This window comes from Zonotrichia leucophrys, chromosome 23 (genome assembly GCF_028769735.1).
Source record: "Zonotrichia leucophrys gambelii isolate GWCS_2022_RI chromosome 23, RI_Zleu_2.0, whole genome shotgun sequence".
NCBI classification, from domain to species: domain Eukaryota; kingdom Metazoa; phylum Chordata; class Aves; order Passeriformes; family Passerellidae; genus Zonotrichia; species Zonotrichia leucophrys.
Genome location: NC_088192.1, coordinates 1,392,947 through 1,402,564, shown reverse-complemented (window position 1 = coordinate 1,402,564; position 9,618 = coordinate 1,392,947). Strand labels below are relative to the sequence as shown.

Sequence of the window (9,618 nt, the reverse complement as noted above, 5' to 3'; positions counted from 1 at the left end):
CTCCATCACAGCTGCAGTTGCTCCCTTCCAGCAATTCCCCACACAGCACTTAAGGAAGGGATTTATGGGCGGTTTTGAAAGGCATTTTGCAGCGAGGAGGAGTTATGGGAAAGGAAGTTGAATTCCCACCATTCCCCAGTAAAATTCTCCCAAGCATCTTTCACGAAGAGGGGATCATTTACTGGTCCTTTCCTCAAAACAGAGACAGGCTCTCAGCTGTGGCTCTTTGTTTAGTCCAAAGCATTTCCCCACAGTGAGATGCCACAGGGGTTATTCTGGTCCTGGCTGCAAAGGGTCAGCAGAGCAGGGCGAGCCCTCGGTCTGGCTGCAAGGCTCTGCCAGACCCCATCTCTTCCCTGACACTTTTGTAGACATTAAATGAAATTATTTCTTCTATTGCCAATCTCAGGGCAAGCCTTGGTGAATACCCTCTGATTTTGACTTGTTTTCCCAAGTAAAAAGTCTTAGGGCCAGAATGACCAAGAGCTATAAAACAATCAGAGGGGATGCCACCTCAAAATCTGCATCTTACCTTTTTTATGAAGCTTTTCAGGGATCAAAACCTGGCACAAAATTACTCACCAATGACCTTCCCAGGTCCCTTCTGTGATCCGAGCAGATTGGATTCACTTCAACACTACATTGCACAACCAGGACAGGGGTTTGAAAGACTTTATTTGACACCTTAGCTGATGTCACAGCTCGTGAATCTAAGAGCACTGCACAGTGTAAAGTGAGGCCGTGAGCTCTAGTGCACAAACCAGCTGCAGGAACAGCCAGGCCCCACGAGGATTTCCCTCCTGTGACTTTATTAAAAGGGAATATGTTGTTCCTGGCTGATTGCAGCACTCGAGGACAAGGGTGAGAAGCAGCAGAGGCATTTCTGTGTGTTAATGCGATGACTTCCACCAAAACAGCTGGGAGGGACTCACTTCCCAAACAATGGCAGGTACATACATTGACATGCACACGGCAGATACCATCTGCAGGAAGGAAAACAACAGCTCATCCGCGCAGCCCAACCGGCTGCACCTCTGACCTGAGGCATGGGAAGAGTTTCTCCCATTCAAAAGAGATCTTCTCCCTCTTTTTCACCTTTCTTTGCACTGACCTCTTCTCTCTTTGTCGTGGGCAAGGGTTGAGCATGCAGCTGGGTCCAGAATATTCTGCACGTGTATCCCAGCAAGTCAAGGCACAAATGCTTGTTCAGGTGAGGGGGAGCACTGGGACACCTGCTCTGCCACCATGGGACAGGGTGGCTTGAAAGCTTCAAGCTTCTGTTCTTTCTGCCCAAAGAGGAGAGGAGGCGAGGCCAGCTGCAGGAGCAGAGGTGTGACCTGCTGTGACAGCCATCATGGGGCACACAGGGAGAGCTCTCAGGACTCAGGACAAGTGCAGTGACACCTCAGTGGGTTTTGGTCCCGGCCCAGGGAGGGGGATGAGAGGTGTGAGACCCAAACATAGTGCTGGAGAAAGAAAACAGAGACATCGTGGGAGGGGAGGGTGAGGGATGCTGAGCTCAGGGAGAACAAGGGAGGCACTTCAAATTCAGGCTGCTCCAACCCATTTTCCCCCTCTGCAGTCACGGCTGTTCAGCAGGGGGTGGAGGAGAGACAGCTCCAGCAGGGAGGCTGGCAGTTCTTCTCACTTTGGCAGTCAGAGCCTTCCCCTTGGTGACAGGCGTCCCTTTGAAATCCTCTGTCTCACCTCTTCACACCTCGGTGCGGGGCAGGGGCTGTGCCCGGGCAGCCTGGCTGGCTGCTCCAGCAGGAGAAATCCAGCACAGGCCCTGCAGCCACGGCAGGATCTCAGCCGGGCTGTGGGAACGAGCCCTGCTAAGCCGCTGCCTCACTCCACCTTAAGGGCACGTAAGTGGGAAAAGCTGGTAATGCAGAGAGGAAAGCACGGGGATTAGCAGGGAGCTGGGGGGGCTGGAGCCTGCCCTGAGGGTGCCAGCAGTGCTGGGCACGGGCTGTGAGCTGTGTCCATCCCCGCACACCAAAATTAGGTGCTGCAGCTGGGGGATGCGTCGCAGGGAATCGGCATGAGCGAGTCTGGCTGGCAGCTCCGAGTCCCCGGGGAAATAAAGGCAGTATTTCAAGGCTGGCTGTTTTCCAGAGGAGAGCGAGGCTGGGTTCGGCACAGGGGTTTGCTGGAGGAGGAATGGGGCTGGGATCTGTGTGTGCCCCCTCTCTCGTATCCAGAAGGGTCTGGAGCGTGGCCTCGTGCAGACAAGTGCGTGGAACTGGATGTGATTTACGTTTGCAGGCATCACGAGGGAGAGGACGCGTGGTGGTGAGGCGAGGAGGGCGGCGCGAGGAGGGAGGCGAGAGCAGAGAGAATTTTCTCTATGGATCCTTGGCTTCTGCAAAGCAGGAAAGACGCCTTTTCAACCGAGTTTGTCCTCAGGGTGATGAACACTGAAGAACTCCTGTCTCCGGAGGGCGAGGGAGGGTCAGAAAGCCCCAATTTCCGTCGCCCAGGAGCGGCAGATCCTGGATGTCCCAACCCTGATCCCTGGTCCCTGCGTGGCAGCGCCCAAGACGGGAGGTGCCGCGTAAGCTGGCGGCACAGGGATGCCTGCAGAGGCCGGGGAGAAGAGGAATGTGGCGATCTGGCTGCTCTTGGATGAGCCCTCTCTCAGCGCTCCCGCCGGCGATGCCATCCTGGGCACGGCTGGCACGGCTGTGGCCGAGCTGGCACCGCGGGCCCTCCGGCTGGAGGAGCCCATCCTGCTGGCCAGGAAGCTCCGGCGGGAGGGCAGCATCTCACCGGGGACACGGCGGAGAGGGGCCGGCCTCACTGCAGGGCTGGGGTAGGGCAGGGAAGATGCAGTCAGAACGAGCGGAGCAGCGGGAGCAGCCTCTCTCCTGGGCATCTGCACGGGCCCCGCGGCGCCGTGCAGGAAGGACCAGGGCCAGCTCTGGATGGGCAGCAGGGAGGTGGCCACGGGTGAGGGCTCCATTTCTGCCACGTAGTTGTTCAGGTGGGAGAGGAGTCGCAGCCGGATGGGGTCGGCAGCGTTTTGGCCCTCGAGGATGCCCAGGTACCTGACAACTTCAGTCAGACACTCGCGGAATCCGATGCTCCTGTAATCCACAGCCAGAGCCCGGGCATCCAGCAAGCCTGGAGAGAAAGGACATGGGTGGCAGTAAAACCGTGCAGAGCTCAGGAATGCGCTTGGATTTCAGTACCCTCTCTAATGCACTGTGTATCTCACTTGAGGCACTTTGCTGCCGTGTGATATTCCTGAAGCAGGCAGCCAAGTGGGTGTCCCAAGGGACTGGGCGTTTGTGAGATGAGAGAGGCATCTGTGGTTATCTCAGAGGGACAAACCTGCCAGGGTCAGGAAGGGTTTTTTCCTATTGGATTCTACCAGTGATGCTGGAGATGTGGCTGTGGGATAGACTGGGCTGCCTTTGCCAGTGGGATATTCCACTCAGGACACAGCTGAGCACCACTTCCTTCTGCCTGGCTCCCAAAATTTACACACCCTTTAAAGCAGTGTCAGAAGCAAAGCAGCTGGGCTGAGGAAGCTCAAAGCCACAGAAATCGCCAACCAACCGCTGATTTTCAGGCTTCTGCTCCCAACTTGCAGCTTCATGAGACCATAAGCAATAAAGCAGAGAATGTCACAGCACAGTGAAGTGCTGGACCACTGTGCTTGATGGGGTCTCTCGTGACAATGCAGCCCTTTGTTGCAGTGCAGTCAAACTGAATATCTAAACAAATGTTCCAGACCAAGTTACAGCCCTGAACCAAAGCCTGGATGCCAGCAATGTCCCCAGCAAGCCAAAACTGGGTGGTAAGCAAGCCAGAGGCTTCTTTACTGGAGCTGTGATCTCCATCCTGTTAACTGGAACAGGACAGAGGGTCTGTACTGAGGTCTCAGTACAAATAAGACCTTTGTTGGGTTTTGCACAGGGCTCCCTCTCTCTTCTTATAACAACCAAGAGACACACAGACAAAAAAAAAAAAAAAAAAAAAGAACAGAAAGGGAAAAAAAGCCTTGTTTATTTGCAGAGTCCTCATGCAGAATTCAGCCTCCGCAGGAAATGTATCCCAGGGAGGAGGTAAAGAGTTTAATATGGTTTTTCTGGAAGCAGGCTCCATTTCTGAGCAGGAATAAATGAGTCTCTGGCAAAACAGCTTTTAGCAGGGGGTGTGACACCAACAGTGCTGTCCCTGTGGGGCTGGGGGCTCAGCATCCCACATACCCCAGACTCCCAAATGGATGCATGGGATGCTGACCCATCTGTAGGAAAATGCCCATCTGCCCTCCCTCAAAAGGTATTTCCCTTGGGAAGCAGGCAGAGCTGGCTGGAGGCAGCTCCCCAAATTCCAGTGGGGAATTTTCCTTCCAGGTTTGCACCTTCACCTCACCCGTGTGCTCACAAGAGCAGCTCTTACCTGCTCCTCCTGTGGCGTGAAGCATTTTCAAGTGATCCACTGTCATTTGGAGAATTTCTGCCTTCTCCAGCTTGGAAGACCCCTGTGTTGGGAGCAAAAAGGAAAAGTCATTTTACAGCCCAGGGCTTTGTGCCCCTCAGGAGCCAGGGTCTGACCAATGATTTCCTCCCTGAAACCCAGAAGTGGTCAGAACGGCACAGGGCATCCACCAGGCCTCTGCTTTTCACATCAAGTGAGCAGAAAAAAGAGCTCCTTCATGATGCAGATTGAAAAACCCCCCATTTCTGTTCTTCCTCATATCTGCAAAACACTTCCTAGATTGATTTGATCCTCCCCAGGGCTCCGGAATATTTGCTAATATCATTTCACCACCCCAATTCCACCACCCACTTACTCCCGCGAGGGAGGAGGATAAGAAAGGCAAAGCCTTGCTCCAGCCTGCCTCATTCTGGGGGCTGTACCCCAAACCCTGCACGTCCCAGGGGGCACCAGGGGCTCCCCAAACCCAAACACACACCTGCTTCTCAAAGGCCGTGGGCACCAGGCGCCGCAGCTCCGAGAGGCTGCTGTTGATGCGGTCGCGGCGCCGCTTCTCGATGATCTGTGGGAGATTCCCAAGGAGACAGAAGGAACCACAGTCACTGACAGCCACAGCTCACAGGTCTGAAACCCTCCAGGTGCTTTGGAAGGGCTGTGTGTGTCAATGTTTTGGGGTGCAGGAGTTGGGTGGAGAAACGTGGGCTGGTGTGGTAAGCCCAGGTGAAATTGCTCTCCCATTTTCTGCCAGGTTTGAGGCCAAATCTCTGGGGGAAAATTGGCTTTTTGGGTGAGTGTAAAGGTGATTTTAACAGTAAGGACTGGCCAACAGCTCCCCAGTGCTCTCCTGGCACACAGGGTCAGCCTGAACAGGGGACACAACTGCTCTGATCATCATAAAGGACACTCACCCCTCTCCTCTTCTTCCTGGCTTGTATCTGAGATGTCGTGGTGGGAGACACAGACCTGGAAACATGGCTGGAAAGGAAGGAGAGGGGATCGTTTCTGGCAGGAGAGCAACCTCTGTTGCACATATGTTCTACACACGTTTGCCATCTGCAGTTTCCTCCCCCCCCACCCCAAAAAATGTCTTCTGTGGTTCCCATCTCATTTTTACCCACAACACAGAGCTCAGGAATTGGGGATGGGGAGCAAAGCAGACACTTGAATCCCACTCTCTCCCCTCTGAGAACCTCCCACCAGCCTGGGACAGATTTCTGCACCAAACTGTCCATCCTCTCCCAGGCACAATTCCTCCATCCCAGCCTGTGATGGCACCTCCACAGGGCTGGAAAAGCAGCGATCTGAGCTCTGGAGTCACGGCCTTTTCTCCTCCATGTGTGAACCTCCCGTCTCTCTCTCTCTCGTGTCTGAGCCTGCCCTGTCTGCAGGGCTTTGCATCTCGGAGCTGTGATAGCAGCAGGGATGTGAGCCCTGGGATCCCAGCTCCCACCCAGGGAGGGCTGGCTGCTCCTCAGGGTGAGGCCAGTGGTGCCACTGATGTGGTTTCTGAGGGCTTCCCAGAGCAGTCGCTTCCCAAACCGCGATTTTCGGGGTGGGCTGGGACGTTCTGAACTCACGGACACCCCTGAACCATTCAGAGAGGACACCTGGTGACGGAGCAGGGACCCTCCTGCTGGCTCACAGGGGATGAGGGACATCGTGGGGACAATCTGAGGAGCAGGGCCCCACAAACCACCCAGCTAAAAGCACCCAAAGGTCAGCACAAGACACGCAGAAAGAAGCAAAGTTCAACCCATGGAGGTGAAGTCTCCATAACCACGGATAACCAGGGGTGGGAAACTCCCTGCAGCAAGAACCCTGAGGATGAGGAGGGGGATGAGGCTGGCTGGGCCCCCTCCCACCTCCCCCAAGCAGGGTTTGTCCCTCTGCAAAGGGCAGCTGGCTCGGGGCTGTCCCTGTGCCTTACGAAACCCACTCGGAGCAGGGATGTGAACACAGCCCTGGCCAGCCCAGCACGCCCCAAGGAGCAGAGCTGGTGCCACACACCCAAATCTGGAAAAGGGGCACTTGGGTCCACCCCAACCCAAATGTTTTTCAGCTTGACGAAGCATTTTAATAAGAGTCTATTAAAGATTTTCCTGCACAGACAGTGCTGTCTGCAGCCAGCCGACCCAGGGCAGCCTATTAAAAATAGGCCCAAGCGAGCTGCTTTCAGAAGTGGTTTTACACAATAACACGTTCTTCTACTGCCTGCTCTGCTCATCTCCATGCAGGTCCCCTATTTGAATGTCTGCTGGGTGGGCTCTCTCTGGGCAGAGGTGCTGGCTGGCTCCACAAGTACTAACACGCATTGCCAGCTACACAGACACACAGAAAATTAGCAATTTTCTGTGAAAATGTGTGAAAATGGGCTCTGTATGGACACCAGGGTGTTTTAGGTGCAGGGGGTAGGTGCTGTATTCACCTGGAAATGCAAAATAGGCAGCCAAAGAGGAATAGGGATTTTTGAAACTCTCTTTGTAGAGTTGTCTGAATGCTTTGCTCTTGGTGAGCTCTTGGTGATGTGGACATCAACACCCATCTCACTGCAAAATGTATTTTAAAAATACATCTGGTGGATTTGAACCACATAAAAAGTAGTGTGAGTGTATTCTCCAATGATTAAAATTGCTGCATTGCTCTTTGCTTGGTTTTATCATCCACAGCACAACTCTGGCTGTGAACTGAGCAGATCTTGCACTTGTGCAGTGACCCCGCAGCCTAAACTTGCTCCACGCACCGATCCAAGCCTCACACCCGGCGTGACTCATCCCCTCACTACAGGGAAACTGGTTTGCCCAAAGCACCCAACCGATGGGTAATGGGCTGGGAACCCCAGCCAGGCAGGCAGCCTCTCTCTGCTCTAATCACTCCTCCTCCTCCTCACTCCCCACCTGGAAATGTTTGATTTTTCTGGGTGCACCAGCATCCCATGCAGGCTGGCATTACTCAGGGTGTGCCCCCAGCAGGGCAGGAACTGCTCTTTTGGCCGTAGATTTGCGTGGCATGAGGAACAACATGCACCTATACAAATATCACCAGATCACAGCCAGCCTGGTTCCACCACTGGCTCGAGAAGGCAAACACATTAGCAGCACCACAGAGAGATTAAAAGTTCATCATTACTGGTAATCAAAATAAAATATTGTGACAATTCCAGTGTTTTATCCCTGTGGGCTCTGTGCTGCACTGATTTGAAGAGGTGGGATACATTTCAGCTGCAGCAGGAAAGCAGCTTAAATATTGATGCACTTGGAAATGCATAAGGGCTCAGGGAATTTCTGCAGGACATTTTGTGTAAGACATGCCCGACTCTGCTGCGACTGTATCAGAGGCAGATTCATGAATTGAGTCCCATGAGAAGCTGAGCTTGGCACCAGCCAGGCAGTTCCTCCACTCAGGATAGCAAAGAGCAAGAGGGAATGAATTAATCCAAGGCCTCGCTGGACGCTGAGGGAGGGGAAACACTTGGCTACTGAAACAAGAGTTCAAAAGCAGCTGATTTTTGGATGGGAACAAATAACAGAGCCTTTCCTTCATCCCCTGTGCCGTCTGCACCCTCGGAGCCTGGGAGGGCTGACCCAGCCTGGCGTGCCCGGTGCCAGGGGAGCCTGAGGGCATCGCCTGGGAACCACGCACGGCTCCTGTCCTCACCATTCCCCCAAAACAGCAAAGCCAAAATGCAGCTCGGGCTGCCTGAGTGCAGGGCTGTGGGTGCCTCTGCTCTAGGGGGCTGCCCCATCTCGGGGTGCAGAGGACAGAACAGGGTCCCACTGCCCTTCTGCCACCTGCCAGGAGAAGCCACCTTTGATGGGATTCTCCTGACTTTAACACTTGTATGGCTACTTGGGTTTCCTTGCCGGGTCAGCCCCATGGCCAGCATCAACCGTGGCCGGCACTTTGGGGTCATCCCGCAGGACCCCGAGGGGTTAACCGAGGTGCGAGGGGCTCCCGGTGCAGCGGTGGCAGCGCCGGTGCCCTCCCTTGCCATGCCCGGTGCAGCCGTGCCAGCCCCGGTGCCCTCCTGTGCCGTGTCCGGTGCAGCCGTGCCAGCCCCGGTGCCCTCCTGTGCCATGCCCGGTGCAGCCGTGCCAGCCCCGGTGCCCTCCCTTGCCATAACCGGTGCAGCCGTGCCAGCCCCGGTGCCCTCCTGTGCCGTGCCCGGTGCAGCCGTGCCAGCCCCGGTGCCCTCCCTTGCCATGACCGGTGCAGCCGTGCCAGCCCCGGTGCCCTCACTGGTGCCCTCCTGTGCCGTGCCCGGTGCAGCCGTGGCAGCCCCGGTGCCCTCCCGTGCCGTTCCCCGGCAGGCACCGAGCGCTGCCGCCCCTCGCAGCTCGCGGGGAGCGGTGCTGGGGTTTTGGGGATTTTTTACCCCAAATCCCGCGTGGGACGGAGCCTGCCCTCACCTGTACTCCTCCTCCCGGCCCACGTCGATGGTGCCGTCAGACTCGGTGTCGGACGAGCTCTCCTCGCAGAGCCGCTTCATGCTGGCACGGCGAGAGGCCGCTGGGCTGGCCGAGGTTTCCCCACGCGTGGCCCCGGTGCCGTCCGTGCCCGCCGTGCTCGGGGCAGCGCTCTGTCCCTGCCCGCGCTCCGCCGCTCCGGCCCCGCACGGCTCCTCCCCTGCCCGCTGCGCCTCTCCCACCCCCGGCTCGCCTTGCCCGGCTCCCTCCCGGCACGTCCCCACCTCCCGGCTAATGGGTTAATGAGCCACCATCTCCCGGGAGTGACGGATTACGCGGCCGCGCCGGCGCTCCCCGGTTCCCAGGGCCCCCCCTGCGAGCCCCGCCGCCTCCTCCCGCTCGCTGGTCGAAATCCCAAGTCTTCCTGTAAAAGGAACAGTCTGTGTGAACCGTCTCGTGTCCCCCCCGCTCCTGCCCGCGGCCCCCCTTCCACCCGCCGCACATTGGCCTCAGCCCCAGTTTAAAGGGACCAGTGACCTCACTGGCAACAGAAAACCGTGGGAAAGAGATGGGACTGATAAAGCCTTGAGTTGTTTCAGGGAAAAATCAACATCCAGCCCCACACGCACACGCATGTCTGCCCGGCTCTGCGGGCTCGGGGCTCGCTCGGTTCGGCTCAAGGGGCTGCCGTCAATCGGTGGCCACCGGGAGGGCCGGGTGGCAGCGGTGGCACCGCGCTCGGGCCAGCTCTGGTGCCACCGGGAGC

The 9,618-nt window shown here is 56.5% G+C and overlaps 1 protein-coding gene across 1 annotated transcript; it reads right to left on the bottom strand.

The window, feature by feature from the left end:
* Positions 1-655: 655 nt before the first annotated feature.
* On the bottom strand, positions 656-9,133 carry HEYL (hes related family bHLH transcription factor with YRPW motif like). Its single transcript, XM_064731620.1, has 5 exons — positions 8,856-9,133; positions 5,358-5,424; positions 4,928-5,011; positions 4,411-4,492; positions 656-3,126 (listed from the first exon to the last, which is right to left on the bottom strand). Exons 1-5 carry the CDS (start codon positions 8,933-8,935, stop codon positions 2,456-2,458), a joined length of 984 nt encoding a protein of 327 aa, XP_064587690.1. The 5' UTR covers positions 8,936-9,133; the 3' UTR covers positions 656-2,455.
* Between the last annotated feature and the right edge of the window lie 485 nt (positions 9,134-9,618).